The sequence below is a fragment of the Hylaeus volcanicus genome, chromosome 2, assembly GCF_026283585.1.
Source record: "Hylaeus volcanicus isolate JK05 chromosome 2, UHH_iyHylVolc1.0_haploid, whole genome shotgun sequence".
Taxonomy (NCBI): domain Eukaryota; kingdom Metazoa; phylum Arthropoda; class Insecta; order Hymenoptera; family Colletidae; genus Hylaeus; species Hylaeus volcanicus.
This window is the reverse complement of record NC_071977.1, coordinates 27,467,561-27,485,294: the sequence shown is the minus strand read 5'-3', so window position 1 is coordinate 27,485,294 and position 17,734 is coordinate 27,467,561. Positions and strand designations below refer to the sequence as shown.

The following is a 17,734-nucleotide window of genomic DNA, read 5'->3' as shown; positions in this document are numbered from 1 at the left end:
TCCTGACGAGGATCGCTAAATTAGAGTGTACACGTGATCGTAGCATGAAAAACGAAAGATTGTGTTAAATATGATGGGAGCGAAAGATTTTTTAAGCTGGGGGTCTCAGATTTCTGATGCGGAGAAATTCGTTAGGAATTGGGGATGAATTTACGAGAGAGTTCTAGTCGATTGATTTTTGTAATAGAGTTCAGAGATTTTGATACGATTGAAATGTAGTGTAGTACACGTGAAATTAGTAGAGGTTTATGTTCTCATATTGCAGAATTCGCATTTATTTACAAACTACAAGATGCCAAACCTCGGGAAGTTTCGCGAGATCTTCTCCAAAAGTTCCAGTGTCTGATAACACTTTCTAGCTGATTCTACTAAAATGGTTTCTATAATAAATAAAGTCCATCGAAAGTCGCAACTTCTACGTTTTTAATCTGTTCGAATCGATTTGGCCAATGCACGGCTCAATTGACTCTTTCTCTCATTTTCCAAGTATCCATATGTAACGAAAGCACGAACTGTCCTAATCAACGAATCCAATTATCTCTTTTTAGGAGCCAATCGAAGGCCTCCTACCTGGCCTACCGAAGAGAGCGCGGAGCGCCCGACAGCGAGGGCAGCTACAAGAGGACCATGTCACCCACGTCTCGCTTAGAGGACTGGCCGCCACCGCGGGATCACGACGATCCCGTTCTGTTGCGCGTCACCCCTCATCATCCGTTGCAGCACCATCATCACCACCATCACAACAATCACCACTCGCAGCAGCCGGAGCTCTCGAAGTCGCACAGCGTGGACGCTCTTCATCACCGACTGGAGGAACGCACCGCGCAACAACAGCAACAGCAACAACACTCGAACGAGGTGATCGGAAAGCTTTCGCACGAGTTGAACAAGAAACTCCAAGCGAGCGAGGCGAGGTCGCGTACCAGCGAGAACAATAACAACGACATTCACGAGGATCGACATCAGCATAACCATCATCATCACCACCACCACCTGGAGAAGAGACAGCAGGAGAAGAGGCACGATTACGAGCGCAGGGAGCGATTGTCGCCTCAGAGCGTCGAGGTTCTGAACGACAGGAACCGACAGCTGGAACGCGAACGCAGGAAGTTGGCCGCTAGCTGCGAACCCCTACCTCAGAACAGAGAGGTAACGTTTCGTTTGGGATTAGTTTTCGCTGCAAAGGTATTTTCATAACTAAGATGTAGGCTTTAGGGATGGTCTTAGGGATGTTATTAACTATATAAATCTACTAAATGTGCCCAAAAGAGTATCACTCATATATTTTGAAATTGTTGAACCATCTTTCTATTGAGAGGTAAATAATGAAACGCGGTCACTTTAATAAAAAAAAACAATTATAATATATATTCAGTGAAAATTCGATACAAAATGATGCAGAATTGAACAAATTAATATTTACTGAGTATGTCGTCAACTGACCCAGTCAAATCATACAACGTATTTCCTGTTACCGTTGAAAGTCCGTCACCTCTAATATTTTCGTACAACGGTCTGCTCCTTTGCTGTTTACGCAGATCGATAACACACACGCATCTTCCTTTCCGAATTATAGAATGCTAGTACATATACAGTCAGTCTCATAAATATTCGTACCCTCTATGTCTATCGAAGAAATTTGTTTAAATCGAATGGTAGGTTTCATGTTTCCAAGTGTATCTTTCTATCTAGCCGGCGGATGAAGATGACCTTTCACGAGCTTAAGACCTGGAAGTATCGAATACAAATTATTCCATCACAAACAAAACGTGTCGCACCTGTCTACCATGTACCAGGAATAAATAAACTCACAAATATCTTCTCGGTTCCAGAAGCTGTCCCGCAGCGTGGACGTTCCATCGTCGGTGGAGGAGGACTTCTTCCGCGAGCGAAGCGCCACGATCGAGATGACCTCGCAGAACATCGAGCTGCTGAACCGTCGCAACGAGAAGCGAGCGCACTCCACGTCGACCAGCACCACGTGCATCACGACGTCGTCGACGTCGACGACGATGACGATCACGACGGACACTTGCTGGTCGCGCGGACAGGAGGTGCGTAGCTCCGTGGAGACGTCGACCATCGAGAGGCCGCCCCCGCCGACGAGTTCGCCGCCTAGATCGCCCAACAGGATCGAAGGGGAGAGTCCCAGGGGAGCGGTTCCAAGACGGTCCGGAAGCTGTTCCAGTTCCTCGTCCTCGAGCAGATCGTCCGATCCTCGAGTGTCGCCACGCAGTTTGTCCAGCAGCTTCTCGAAGATCGATGGATCACCTACCAATAGGAAGGTCTCCAGCCCCACCCAAACGGACAACACTGGTTCCTCGAACAGATCTAGCTCGCCAACTCATGCACGATCGAACGAGATAGAGCTGAGAGTGGATAGATCGTCCTCGTCCTCGAAGTCCAGGTCGGGAGGCAGGTCCTCAACGTCCTCGATCTCCAGCGCCTCCAAAGCGTCCTCCTCCTCGTCGTCGAGAAACTCACCGATCGAGGGTGACAAATCCGCGCCAACGTCGCCGTGCGTGTCTCCTCAGCCAGGAATAGAAGGGCTGACCCTGTTGCAACGCACCGAAGTAGTCCTTCGAGTGAACGCGCCTACCAGCGACGCCGCCTCGCAGACTGACATCCTGGAACCCATGGACCACGACGTCTCCTCCAAGAGCCAGGAACTTCAGCTGTGTCGGAAGAAACTGCCAGAGGAGATCGAGTGCGAGGAGCTCGGTCGAGATCTGGCCAGTCAACTTAACCCTAACGACAAACTGGTGCCCCTATTAGGTGAGTTTAGTACCCAGCTTTGTCCTTGAATGCGTGGAAGCAGGTAAGGATATCAGCGATTCTTGCTGAGCACCTGGTTCTTGCAGGTGTTTTTATCCTGTAAGGGTTATGCTACTATAGATTCTTAACGATCATTCTTAGTTAGTATTTGTGAATATAATTAACCTTTCACAACTAACCTATCACAAGCATATCCACCATGTGAAATTTCTCAACCTTTGACCTCTACTTCCTCATCAGTTTATGCTTATCCGAATCTACTACCTCATACACAGTCTTCTTCAGTAAATATCCGCCACCAAGCCATTTTATTGAAATTTGTGCTTGCCACCACTGACCTTCCCTTTGCTAGATCTCGATACAATTCGCATCCAACGTTTTCACTCATCTTTCATCGAAGTTCCTTTATATAGTGTTCGAGCCAGCAATACCTGCGATTATAAACTTTTCACCCGCGATTATAAACTTACCTTCACAGTGGGGGAAGGAAACGCGCCGGTAGCTACCGTGGAGGCGAACGAAAGCAGATTGGAGTTTACGAGCCAGGGATGAAAGAGCTCGTTTGCTCGTATGGGAACAGTGTTACGCGCCGTCGTTGTGTATCTTGCACGCTTTACGCAGACTTTAATTCTCGGCTTAGTCTAATCCCAGATTACCCGGGTTCGCGTCGAACACGTCTAATAAAAGCCACCCAAACATGGCTGTTAACGGAATTCCCTGTCGTCGTTTCTCGATGGCTTAGAGTAATCCTATGGATTTAGTGCGGTTAATGTCGTCGCCAGACTCTCAGACGATTTCGATCTACCTGCACGAGGCTTTTATTATTCTCGTTGTTACGCGCCCCCTCTGATTTGCACACACGCGGACCACTCGTCGTATGTAGTTCAAAGGCACTTGAGCGTGAAGCTGTTTAACTTAGGATGTGTACGATATTGGACGTATTCAGAGTGGAGGGATTTGATTTAGAACAGATCCACTCGAATAGCTTGTTTACTATTGGTGGTGGAAAAATGGCAGTTGGATATTCTTGGTTGGAAAAATAATTATCTGTACTTCGGAGTAGCTTAGAATAACTAGCTCTAAATAGATGAATCCTATATAACATTTGTTGGACTTGACATTATATTTTTCATTACAATTTAAAATATTGAAATTCTAATCTCTAACTTGTCAGAGTCCATTGTCATCAACTATATAAATTGTATCTATCTTCAAAGTAATAGATTCATCGAGTCTTATCGACACCAGTTATCCATCCCACAAGGTGAAACGATAGTAGATCAAAGTAGAGCTGGCCTCGTTAAGACGTATTTGTTTAATGAAATCACTCGAAACAAAGAGTCCGTCCCCCTACACGCGTACGACCGATATCGTGCGCCCGTAGAATCTCTCATGCGTCATCAGCGAGGAGTCCAGCGACCAGGGCGACGACCCTACGTTTTAATAAGCACTAACTCATTGAACGACCGCGTTATTCAATTACGGCGTCGGTGCGCTCCCGCGATATTGAACGCGTGCACGTTATGGCTTCCAAGCCGCCACGAGGATTCCTGGAGCGTGGAGGCGCGTGGAAGATGGAGGGGACGAGCAACGCGTGTAACCATTCGTTGTTATCAGTTCCAGCGCCGGAGCACAAGAAGCCCACCGACTACGTTTCCGGTTTGTTCAGGGTGGAGGCGACCTTGCTGCCCAGACCGAGGCGCCGACTATCCCTGGAGGAGCCGACGACCCCGTGTTCTGAAAATGGATCCGATGACGAGAAAAAGTGAGTCTGAGCCTAACGTATACGTAATTAAAATAATTGCTGGCCTTTTGGGAATGTGTTATTATGGGAACTGGTCTGTTTCCTTGGAAGCGAGGTGCAGGAGCCACGGAGGTTTATTTTGTTATTTGGACGGGGAGGGGAATATCCCATTGGAAATTAATGCAAATTGAATTATTTATTGGGGCTGCACCTATGGGCGTGGGCAATTTATTCCATATTTTTATTTATTTGCCATCTTTATTATGGAGATACGTATAAAATGAAAGGCTTACGTTAGAGGCAAACAATATATACTGTGATTATTGTCTTCAAGGAAACGTTATTTTATTGACATCGTTAACTTATGAACGACTAAATTCTGGAAATTGGTTATGAATAATAATAATAGTAATACTGCTTTGTTGTGCCAAGCTTGTATATAAAAATGAGTATATTCTTCTCGATAATGATCAAGACCACCTTCAATTTATTTTAGTACAACCCTGTTACTTACTTCTCCAATCGTATACCAGGCGACGTATTCAATGAACTTAACACAGAATAATTAATAAAAGAGATTCTCTTCAAATATCTTACTATCGCTTTCACATTCTGTCTTCGAACGTAACCCACAGCAAAAATTCCGAGAGGGTTAAATGCTCAGCCATTAGAGCATTACGGCTGCACTCCTCATAAATGAGAAGCGTTACTAGTGTTTCCTCGTTACTGTACTCCATCGTTCTCGCTGGATAATAATCACACACGTTGCACAGAAGATAATACAAGACTGATAATATCTGGCTACCTCTCTATAGGAATCTAGCTTCCAGTAAAAAGTGTTCACAATCATAGTAGGGTAGATTACACGTGAGTTATCAAGGTCAGATGTAATGACTAATACCATTGCACAACACGGGAAAGGCTGCGAAAACGTGTGATTAACGATACCACATGTTACAAGGCACGTACAGGTTTACTTTTCTCGACTAAACACTTTCTTCGCCATATTATTATTTTAGGTAGGTGTACGTTTTTTCGTCGTTAATTATCTTGGGAATTTTTGATCTATTTTCTCGTAAACAAATTTAGGAGAGTCCGTCGTTTACTCTTGGCACGCTATCGCGATAACCGTTTCTGTATTTTCCTCGTGCACCTATCCGCGCAATTTTTCGTTATTATCGTTACATAAATGTTAACTGATCGTCCCGAGCGATACGGGACGTGTCGATATTTCATACCTGGTTGCTCCACGCGATGCCTTGACTGGCACTTTCACCGAAGAGCACGAAGGATAGTTGGCTGTCGTGGTTTCCTCGTGTTTTTCGCATTTCCAGTCAGGTGGTTTATTATTGCGCCCGTTTAAGCGAATTTGCGTGGGTCCAATTAATAACCGGGGGTCGTGTCCCGTTGGAAACGGTGCCAAGGAGGCTTCCATCTTTTCACGGTGCACCGCGGAGAGATATCCTCGACACGTGGCTAAAGAGGTCGCGTGCCGGGGACCGTTGCTCGCGGAGATCCTTAATTGTCCAATGAGTGACGTTTACGTGGGCGTAGATCCCGAGACTCTTGGCCAGGCATCATTAACGAGCCTCCATTAGAGTCGTGATTTAATTGTCGTTTTTCAACAGCGAACCGTTGCTTATGAATCATAACGCAACGGCTGAACAGAGTACGATATGTTTATTTCTCGTAACTTTTCGTTCGTATTTTTCTCCAAGTCGAACAATTGGCGATGTTGTGTAATTACGAAGGTTCTTAAGATCGACGATGATAACTCGTGTATTTATAATGTTTGATCTTTACTTTTTGTGTCCTATATCAAACTAGAGAATTTCCTTATTAACTGCATTATTTATGAAATATCCTTACAAGCTATGTATAGAATTTCCTTGTAAATTAAAATACCTGTTCAATTTACTTATAAGCTACATTCTTTATAGAATTGACATTAGGTAAAGAAATACCTTTAATATCCAAAACTGAGGCCCTTAAGATTGCCAGTCGTTCATACTAAAATAGACCTAGGAGTGCAAAAGGTTAAGGAGTATCTTGTGTTCCTCTCCAGGTGATCCAAGGATCCCTACTCTTGGATCATCCACTTCGAAAATAGTTTATCTAAATCGAAAACTGATTTTCCTCTCCTTCTGGAACGTCCCCGCCGATCGGGGACAATATTTCCGTTGGCACGCGCCTGGAGAAAGTACCAGAGGCGCAAGATTGTTGCGTAACTAACCATAAACGATATTGTTAGGCCTGGCTACTCGGTGGTCTACGCATCATTTTGCTCGCCAGTCTGCGACGAACGATCGTTGACATCGTTTCGATCGTTCCCGGCTTCGCGTCGATCGCGCGTGAGAACATCAAAGATGGCAGCGGTGCATTCGGAGAAGTACATCGAGACTTTCCTCTTTCGCGTGTATCTTATCGATCGTAAAATTAGCCGTCGTAAACCCGCTCGGATTCGTTCCGCGTTGGAAACGCACTACAGTAAACTGCGACAGAAGTTTATTGAGTTCTTTCGTTTTCTTTGGGGAAACTCGTAGTTGAAGAGCTGCCACTGCCGCTCCATGAAAAGCTCGGGAACTTTCGAAAACGACGATGAGGATGGCCGCTTGAATACGCGGCGCGCGATAAGACGCGTGGTACAGAGGTGTTCAAAAGTATTAGACACGTATGCTTACCTAGTTTCTTTATCAGGAGTGATGAGTGGCTAAGGATTGAGAAAGACAGTTTTATACTTGTATTTATTTATACTGAAATATTTGAAACGATAGCATTTATAGAATTTTCTCATGTACTACATTCTTTGTGAGTCATTCTTTGCTTCTGGAATGTACTGTACAAATATAAATATACAAAATATATGAAAGTTATAAAAACTCTAAAATTTATTCACGGTATTTAAAGTATGATCCATATTTTAATCGAAAGCAATACTCGAATGCATTCTAAACCAACTTGCACATTCATGCCGTCCGTGAAATTGACCGATGTCCAATTACATGCACTTCAAAGTTAAATAGGTGCCTAATACTGTTGAATGTCGCGGCATTTACGATGGTGCCTCCGCTTCCGCTTTTCATTAATTATGCTCGTCTAGCTTCTTGAGCGGGCGCCAACGTAATAGCCAACCGATCGGCGTGGTTGCTTTTTGAACCACCTTCGGTACGGTCACTTTACTCCGCTTTCCTTTCTTTATCACTTTCTCCTCTTTTATAGAGTCACTCTCGGTCGACGCGCACGCACGATAAAGATATCTCGAATGAACTCGCATTCCCCGGTAAATTATCGATCCTAGACTCCATTTTATCTGCGAACTTAGAGGACTGGGCACTCGGATCGTTTCCTGAGAATTAATTCCAAGGAAATGAACAGAGTTTTTTGTTAGACACTTTTTGTGGTAACATTTCAAACCTAATCCAGACATTTTTTTTCTACACTATGTATTTATACGTATCTCAAAGACTTAGACAATTTATTGCTAGCGTTACCGTATTTCCGTAGTAGATCCCAACGCGACTGGACTCCCCCCCATCTTTTCCGCATCTTGCAAAGACGAGACGCGTCCACGACACCACGATCGATAAATCATTTCAGCGACGGTCCCTCTTCCTCCACGAAACGTGCCGAACGACTCAGCCCGCGAGTCATGATAGTGATGCAACCCGTGTCCTACACGATCACGAATTGGCTGGATAATTTTTACACGGACATCGCGAGGATGTCACGTCGAGGAGGCTAAGGAGAAGATTTACCGACGATAATGGCTTGTTGCAGGAACGAAACGATACCTTCAGCACCGGTCACTCCGCTGTCGAGCGACTCGACCAGCCCTCTGTCACCGACGTCGGCGTATTTCACCACGTCCGAGGGCAAAGCCAGGTTCCTGACCAGATACTCGCGAGATGTGACGGTCGAGGGTCTAATGCGTCAAGAGGATGCTCCCTCGGTCATCCCCACGGATAGCCTTGATCTCAGGCAAAAGAAGGTATAAGAATCCTTTCATTTCATTTATTTTACTGCCATGCATAAATCTTTGCACGTGGAATTGGAGAAATTAGGATAATCTGCTCTTGGGGTTTGTTCAAAGAAAATTTCTTTTAGATACTTTTCGAAGTAACATTTCAGATTGTGAAACTTGGATTTCTTACGTCAATATTTATTTAGGTAAATTTTTGTTCAACTGTCTTGCTGCAAATAGATTAAATAACTCAATAGAAGAGATATTATATCACTTTGAGATTGATACTACAAGAAATTTAATTGAATCTGATGCTGCACACATTAGATGCCACGTAGTTTACTTTATGGAATGTGGAAACCATCTCAAGGTATCGCTAACTCAAGATAGAACTACCTAGCTCAGCTCCCAGTTAGAGGAATGAAACAAGAAGACCTCATTCTAATCCTGAGTCAGGAAATACTGCTTGACCTCGCGCGTAATTCCTCATCAGACTACAGAGCAGCCATTACGCTCGAGCCTAACTCGAGGCTTCCTATCTTAACGAGTCGGAATCTGCTTTTCATTTTCTTTGCTTCCTCGCATTTTCTATTAACCCCCCTAAGAAGTTCTACTTCTCACAGTCCACCTCGGTCCTCGTTTTCTTCGGTCTCGTGCCTCTTTCTCTTTCGCGCGAAGTCATCGCGAATCTAATCAGTTAAGCTTTCAGAGACTTCATTAGAGGCTCCATAATGCATCCTTCAATTCATCAAAACGTCTCTAACCTAGAAATTGCTTTAACGATCGTTACAATAGCTGGGAAGTAATGCTCTTGACTTTCGCAACAGTTCATTGAATATAACATACAAGATATGTGGCTGTTTTTAACAGTTCGTTTAATGTTTTGATGTGCAGAGTCCAAAATTGCAACGAAATTAGGTTCACAAAATTTGAAATTTTGCGTGACAACTTCTAGGGATGCTATTAATATTTTGGAAAAAATATTATTGAAATATTTCAGAGATATTGACATAAGGAATTTCAATTATAGTTTGACAACTCCAGGAACAAAGATTTAACAGCTTCCTAGCTACCGAAGTAATCCTCCTATGACATTAGCAGTTTGTTTTTGAATATTCATTCGCGATCACGTTAGAGGCGAAGACGTCTTCTCGAGGCCGTGAAATTGAACTTTATCGATTTGGCGCGAACGCAATCGAAACTTAAAGTGATTCTGTTCGCAGGAGGAGCTGATGATGAGGCTCGACAAGAAACTGGTAGTCCTCAGAGCCGAGCAGGAGGCCGTGCGAGAAGAGGGCGAGGTGAATGAGGCGTTGGGTGCACGAGTCGCCTCGCGGATTTCCGCGGTCGCCAGGGCAGCGGAAGCTTCCAAGTATCGACTTCACGTGGAGGAAGTCGGCAAGATCACGAGTCTTCTTCTTGGTCTCAGCGGCAGATTGGCTCGAGCGGAGAACGCCCTTTACGGAATGCCAGCCGACCATGCGGAAAGAGTGAGTGTTTGTTTCGTTTTCGTACACTGATAACACCAGTTATGGAGAGTAGGATCATTACAGTAAAAGAATCAGGTGACTCTTAATTAATCCTGAATCCTTTGGAAAGTAAATGTTGCAATTGTAAAAATGATAGTAGCTATTTATTTTGAACATCAAATGCTTGTAAACATTTATTTCGTCCTCTGCTTTAGATTTCTCTTAGCAAGTATCTTCAAGGTATACTTCCCTATGTTTCATTATCACTTGGATCTTTTCTTGCAATGGTCATCTTCAAGACTCTTGAGCACGGCACGAAATGGCCTTCCTGATCGTTCAACGCAAACCATCGCACGCAATTCCACGATTTTTCATTGGATTGAGGAATTTTAAACGAACAGAGAATGATAATCGTGTGCTCGCGCGATTAACTGAAAATTTACCCGGCGTCCTCGGGATCCACGACGTCCCCGTAATCGACGCTGACATAAAATGATTTGTGGTTGTCGTACAGGAAGGCCGAGAAGTACAGATATAATTATTTATCCGTCCAACGGAAAGTCGCGTTGATTTATGGAAGAATTCTTGCGCAATATGGTTTCACGGGTAAAGAGTATAATCATTGTGGAAACCTTGAAAGGAACGGGTCATCGTACGCTCGCAATACGAATCAATTCATGATAATAAGAGTCGTTTAATTCGAGCTATTACGTTAGTAGTCTATTAGGAGGAGGAAAGGTAGCCATCGAGAGGCCTAAATTTCAATTATATAATTAAAACAATAACTGTGAACGGAGATATTTTTTTCAGACAAGTTTTCGTCTTTGAAACTTAATTTCTTCGGCCTTCAGAACAATGATACGAGTTCAATTACGTGTGTAATTCATGGAACAACTGGTATTTTGATACAGCAGAGTGTTGGCATAAAATCCAACTTCAGGAAAATACTTGTATCTAAAAAACAGAGAAAAAGTAGTAACTAAATAACATAGGCAATAAAACATAGCAAGTGATGAGCCTCGATCCTCAACAACAGAAACGAATTCCTCAAATTAATCACGATATTAATGAAATATAACATGTTAAATAAATTACAATTAAATTGCAATCATTGACGTGGTCACTAATAGTCTCGTAGTTGATGTGACCTTGAATAAAGTAATTAAAACAAAAAAAAAGTGATAAACCTGAGATATATATATAAAATAAAAATAATATAACTTTCTCGTAAATTTTCCTGAACAATTTCCTATGAATCGCGCTTTCGTTTCGAACCTCTCTCGAGATACAGTTCCTATGGTGTTCGCAGAAAATCCTGGAGAGCAAGAGGGACAAGCTGATGGACCAGTTGGAGGAGGCGAAGATCCTGAAGGGCAACATCGACAAGCGAAGCGTGAACGTCTCCACGATCCTGTCGAAGTACCTGAACGAGGAGGAGTTCGCCGACTATCAGCACTTCATCAACATGAAGGCGAAGCTGATCGTTGACGGCCGTGAGATTCAGGACAAGGTGAAACTCGGGGAGGAGCAGCTAGCCGCGCTGAGAGAAGCGATCGACTAGTCGTATTAAATGAACCGATCGCGTAACCGATCGCACGAGAAACGCGTGGCCGCGTTCTTATACGCGCTCGAGCGCATACCACTTAAGAATCCACGTAATTTTAAACCTCCCGACCACGGATGAACGATAAGGAATGAAGCGGGCGTCGCTCCACTTGGTTTCCCAGCGACTCGTCGAAGCTTTTGTGAAACGTACGCGTGATCCTCGAATCGGTGAACGGAAAGTGATAATCCCTAATCGGTAGGTAAAATCGGTAGCTTGATGAAATTGTTTTGTACATATATATCGTATTCTTCGAGTCCTAGACGGACGAAGCGTCGCGGAGCCTTCTCGTCTGTCGAAAAGAAATTGTGTCTTGATTCTTGTATCGGTACACGCTTCGTCGTGGTTTCTTTTGAAAGTGAGAAGTCACCGTTCGCGCGAGAATCGAAGCTCCGAGCTCCATCTCGAGACAGAGTGGCTGAAGCTGACGTCAAATACTTTGGGTCGTTCAAGGTCGTCGAAGTTAATTCGAAAGATGTGCCACAGGCAATCGAATGAATTTGAAATTTATTTTCGTTTCGTATTATTTCAAAGTAGTATTTAGATGCAATACATTATTACCTACAAATGAAAATTCATTAGGTAGTACGTTTTAATATTTACGTGTCCCTATTTATTAATTTCTAAGGTAACAACAATTTACACAGTTGGTGAATGTAGTTTTTGATGAATGTGCCCAAACAGAGGCCTCGAGCAGTCAAAATATTTGGCTCCGACTTCAGTCGTTAAATTTATACCGTGTTCTAGATGGACATAATTCATACATAGAGAAAAATATCGAATAAAGTTATAAAATTAAATATTTCATTATACTTATCGTTAAACGATTAAACGCTCATCATGATACGTACTCGATGGAATAAACATTGAGTATAAATTTGTTACGTATGTCGTACGACATGATATACGGTCAAAGGAACTCGCGCGTACAGGTGACCTCGACCGTTCGTTAAGGTACCCACCCACAGTCAATGTAATTATAAAATAATCAAACATCCCAATCACCCAAGTAGAATTACTTGTCAACCATTCGCATCGCTCTAAGTCGATCGAACACGAAGCTAAAAATATTGTTATTATTGCTGATCTAATATCACGTCAATGATACTATATCGGTATCAAAATAACGTAAAATTGACCGTGCGTGGGTACCTTCAATCGCGTTCTCCGTGCGAAATCGCGCGATTCGTCGTATCCGTTCAACTATGCGTCGCATGCGGACGTTGAAATCTCCGATCGCTGTATGGAAATATATTTCGGCGGCACTGCGTTACACTGGGCGAATCAAAATTTTAATATATACTTCAGTGAGCCAGTTGTCTTTCTGATTCGTTACGACGAGGTTTTTCAGTGATTAAACCGCGGAACGACATTTGCCGAGGATGGTAACACGATGTTCGTCCACTTCGCTGCCCTAAGCAGACACGGTTGACCGCGGGCGTGTACAGCATACGGATACGTTTTCCATTTTACCTGGTTAACATTAATGATTCGTTCGCGATGGCGCGTGTCGCGGGATACTTGACCTAGAATTACTTCTGGTGCCTTCTTATATACGATATGTGATATAAGGGTAAGGAGTCACGTGGTCGTGAGATATATCTGGAACGATACAGGCAACCGAGCGACATAGTAACATGTATATAACGAAAAAGATGGAGAGAAAGGTAGCTTTAAGCGGTGATACATTGTAGGAAACATACATATATATATATATACACACACACACACACACACACACACGCACACACACACGCACGCATATACACTCAGGCACACGAAAACAGAGACACAGGATGCGCGAGCGCGCACGAGAGAAAGATACATACGCATTGTAAACCAATTATACATGCTCACGTTTACAACGATTACTATTTTTTACGTTTTGTTCTAACCCCAGAGGCTCTCGTGAGCCTCTATGACGCTTGTGATCTTACTTACTTCTGTACGACCGTACCAAGGACTCTCGAAAACGAAATGGAAATTCGAGAAGGATTTCGAGCCTCCGTGGTGGTCTTACGAAAAATTTTATGCCTCGGTCGTTTTCGATACTTATCGTAGTTTGTTCGTTGCTCCTAGCTCCCTCCACAATTTTCTCACACCGAATGTTTTCGCGAATGCTTCCTGTCTTCCCCGGTTGGCGATCGTCCCGCGACGATCACGATCATTCACGGCGACGAATCCGGGGACGGGGAAGACGCCACGGTCGAAATTCGTAAGGAAGGATCCTCCGGTTTTTTGAGCTCGGTAATGAGACATTTACACGTAGACTCAAAGATCCCGAGATGGAATCCGTCTTCTTCAGCGTTCCCAGTGAACGGTTCGCTATTGGCAGCTGGTCTCAGTAATATTTTAGCAAAGGGTGTGATTATAGTTGTATTGATTTACGCTTCTTAGCAGGTGGAGAAGGGATGTTAAAAGTACAGCTGAGCTTTGGATCGAATTCCAATGAACGGAGCTGTTGCCATATATCAATGAGTGAATATTGAGTGCTCTTCTTAAAATTAATGTAATATTTACGGGGAATGGTAATTATTTCTTTCTTGATATTTTGAAGCATCTTCGAAACATAATTATGTTACATATAAATATATGAACTTGGAGCCATAGATATAAAATCAAATTTATAAATTGATAAGAGTATAATAAACGGAAAAGCGGAAAATTAATAAATAACTGAGAGGAAAATTCTAGAAAATTTGAAAATTCCAATCGAAACATGTTAGTAAAAATGAGATTAGTTAATTAGCGAGGCTGCCAGGCGAGCCGTGTCGCGAGGAACGAGAGCAAAATTCGTTTAGCGCATGTGAAAGACTGAATCAGAGGGCATAAAATTTTGCGACACATTATAGTCAGTTTCTGTTCCTCGTTTGTTTCTCGATGTTCGCATGATAATAAAACGGCGGCGATACTGTAATCTCGTCGTCGTACCGACCGGAAACCAGCCACATCTTTCGTAATGTGCTTGCAAGCAGCGTTAACGCGTCGCGACACGTCGCGACCATAAGCGCCGAAAAATAGAAAAAAAACTAAAGCAAGAAAAATAAATTGTATATAAAACGAGTTCTCATTCGATGATAGACAAAGAAGAAAAAAACAACCATGGTGCTCTGCATAATCTATTTTTTACGAGAAGAAACGTTCCATTAATGCGTAGGGTATTTACTTATATTCTAAGGTCATTAATATTTAATAGTGCCCCACTGTGTACATACTCTCTACAGCATACAATTTAGTTTTTAACGTGATGCGAGGAGAACCCGTTTAAACAGTCTACACACGCTGCATACGCATTCATACCGCGTGACACACACATATACACACACGCATACACATTTACACATGTACACACGTAAGCGACGACGCTAGGTCGTTGATAGTCTGACAATATTATCGCATATTTCGAATGTATTATGAAATCATTACGATAACTACCTTTCCCAAACTCGCTTGCAATAAATAACACGTTGGAAATTAATCGTGCACGCTTATTTTCTCTTAATAATAAACGTCGTAATATTAAACATGTACCCAACTAAATTGATTTATACTTTAAGGACGATGGTTCACATTCGGAATACTTGTTGCCTACATCTATGCATTCACACCAGTTATAATAATGAAACGAGTACACAGGTAATTAAAATTTTTTAGATTTATGTAGCTCCTGTTACACTTTAAAGTTGGCATTGATGTGTATTCATAAGAACAGCTTTTAAATTTTCAAATTTCAAAGATAGAGGATGGATACCAATGAACAACGACTACAGATTTTGATTTTCATTTCAGATTGTGACATCCAGCAAAGGCAGCACGCGGCATTATCGATCATGGGTATCATTCCACTTCCTCTATGGTCGGGCCACTCGAAGGACTTCCTCCCTGGCCACTGCATCTTCCAAACGATGGTGCACCGGCGGTTTCGTACAATTTTGTTATAATGGGTTTACAGACCTAAAATGAATGTTGAACTTATTAATTATAAACTCCAACGATCCCCATAGCTTTAAGTATTCCAACAATGAACTATTCGAACAATCGCAACCCTAATCAAATCTCACTCTACCTCTGACCTTTGAGTGTTTCGACAAATTTGAGAGTCACTTTTTAATCGATCAATATTCATGAACAGATAAATTTAATCTCGAAATCATGAATCGATAACACTGTTCCACTGTAGACAATGACCCCCTTGGATGTACACACAGGCTAGGTACACAGTAGAGAACCTAACATTACAGATGTGATGCAGAATCCTGTATCTCGCTCGTGATAACAAGCCCATGAGTCAGGAACGTTCGCTTTATCACGAGAGTTTGGGCGAGTTACCCTTAGCAGAGAAGCAGGAGACCAGTTGAATCGATCTACGACCTCAATGGATTGTCGAGGTAGTTCAACCTCGGTGGCGCTACGTATTTGCTTCAGGAAGGAAGAATATCATATCTGTGCCAGCATTATACGTGACCGACAAAGTCTCTAAACAGATTGTAACGCTTTAAAAATTACGATTGAACATAAGCACGACCGTGTCGATTTGAAACCCGCTGACTAAGGGTGACTTTATCTACTATAGGACAGGACCTTATTACAAGTTGGAGAGTTTTTCAACTCTCATTGCGTTTCACCCATCCTTTCAATTATTTCATTCAATTCATTTTCCTTTCATTCTCTCATATTTTCATCTTGCAGTTTTTCCCTGCATTTTTCTAGTATATTTTCTAGTATATTCTTATTTTCCTTTCATTTTCTTTTCTCCCCTGTATTTTTTTGGATTCTCATTTTCCCTACATTTTTCTTTCATATCCTTTTATTTACCTTCTCTTCCGCTTTCTTTTCAATTTAGATTAATTGACTTTATCAAATAAATGTTTAACTAAACGAATGAACACGAATAACTGAAATGTCCGAACAAACTGCACGAAGCAATATTTCCCGTGCGTCGTACTCAACAACAGCTAGGAAGGCGAAAATTAATCCACTTCAACGGTGAAATATGTAACTACCTGCTCAGCTTCCTTCAGCTTAGCCACGAACTCGTCCTCCGTGGCAGAAGCGCTGGTGTCCAACCACTTGATGATGTGGTTACACGTGTCAGCGATGCGTTTTCGGTCGTCTTCCGCTATCTTCTCCTTCACCTTGCTGTCCTCAACCGCGTTCTTCATGTTGAAGCAGTAGGACTCCAGGTTGTTCTTCGCCACGACCCTGTTCCTCTGCGACTCGTCCTCGGCGTGGTATCTTTCCGCCTCTTGCACCATTCGCTCGATGTCCTCCTTGCTAAGACGGCCCTTGTCGTTGGTTATCGTTATCTTGTTCACCTTCTGAGTCGACTTCTCCGCCGCAGAAACGTTCAGAATACCATTGGCGTCTATGTCGAAGGTCACCTAGTATGGAGAAGTAGACGTCAAGAAGAAGCTGAAGCAGTGGTGTATGATAACTATGACAATTGCACCCTGGCGTTGTAAACATTCATTAATTAACCATTGAAATATTTTTTAAGATTGAAAATCTTTTTATTTTCGAACAGCCGAAATTCATGTCACGTTATATGGTGAAAAATGCTGTGAGGCGATGAAATGGGTGGGTAGTAACAGAATAAATATATCCCGTTACACAGCTTGTCGTGAGATACTTTTTTATATTTCTAACACAATCTAACATCTCCTTTACGCTTCCTGACATATCCTGACAGCTCCTAATACACACTAACAACTGCTACCACCCTCTAACACCTTCAAACACTCTCTATCGTCTCCAAACACCCCCTACCACGTCCCAACCCCTCCTAATAACTCTTAACAACTCCTAAGGGCTCCAGACAGATCCCTTTATTTCTCTTCACTTTCTAGAATGTTTCCTATTAATTCCTCTCCTTTCCCTAAAACATCTCTTCGCTGTTCATGAGATCCGGATACAATAGGTAAGTTTCGAGCCAGAATAAAAATTATAATACCTTCTCCATCAACACGATCTGCTAATACAAGAGGCAAGTATCGATATTCAATTAAAAGTCATGCCAAATTTTTTATACTGGTATCAGGAGCACATGATGTGCGAAGAGATGGCACGAGGAATACCAGGTGCGTATCGAAATTCTGAGAAAATTTTACATTTTGGTATCAGGACCACATGATATGCGAAGAGGTGGCACGCTTGCGCCTGCGATCAGGCAACCGATCCGACAT

The 17,734-nt window shown here is 42.7% G+C and overlaps 2 protein-coding genes across 2 annotated transcripts in view; one reads left to right on the top strand and one right to left on the bottom strand.

Annotated features, from left to right (window-relative positions):
- LOC128884764 (protein Shroom) overlaps positions 1-15,026 on the top strand; it is a 196,688-nt gene extending 181,662 nt beyond the window's left edge. The window contains exons 8-13 of the mRNA XM_054138369.1: positions 549-1,149; positions 1,833-2,775; positions 4,393-4,540; positions 8,297-8,507; positions 9,704-9,970; positions 11,259-15,026. Coding sequence (XP_053994344.1) covers positions 549-1,149; positions 1,833-2,775; positions 4,393-4,540; positions 8,297-8,507; positions 9,704-9,970; positions 11,259-11,510 — 2,422 coding nt within the window. The 3' untranslated portion in view covers positions 11,511-15,026. The remainder of the gene's footprint in view (positions 1-548; positions 1,150-1,832; positions 2,776-4,392; positions 4,541-8,296; positions 8,508-9,703; positions 9,971-11,258) is intronic.
- Positions 15,027-15,228: 202 nt separating this feature from the next.
- Positions 15,229-17,734, bottom strand: part of LOC128873006 (heat shock cognate 71 kDa protein-like) — a 10,300-nt gene continuing 7,794 nt past the window's right edge. Inside the window, exons 6-7 of the mRNA XM_054116264.1 lie at positions 16,556-16,933; positions 15,229-15,506 (exon numbers count right to left, since the gene is read on the bottom strand). Coding sequence (XP_053972239.1) covers positions 15,390-15,506; positions 16,556-16,933 — 495 coding nt within the window. The 3' untranslated portion in view covers positions 15,229-15,389. The remainder of the gene's footprint in view (positions 15,507-16,555; positions 16,934-17,734) is intronic.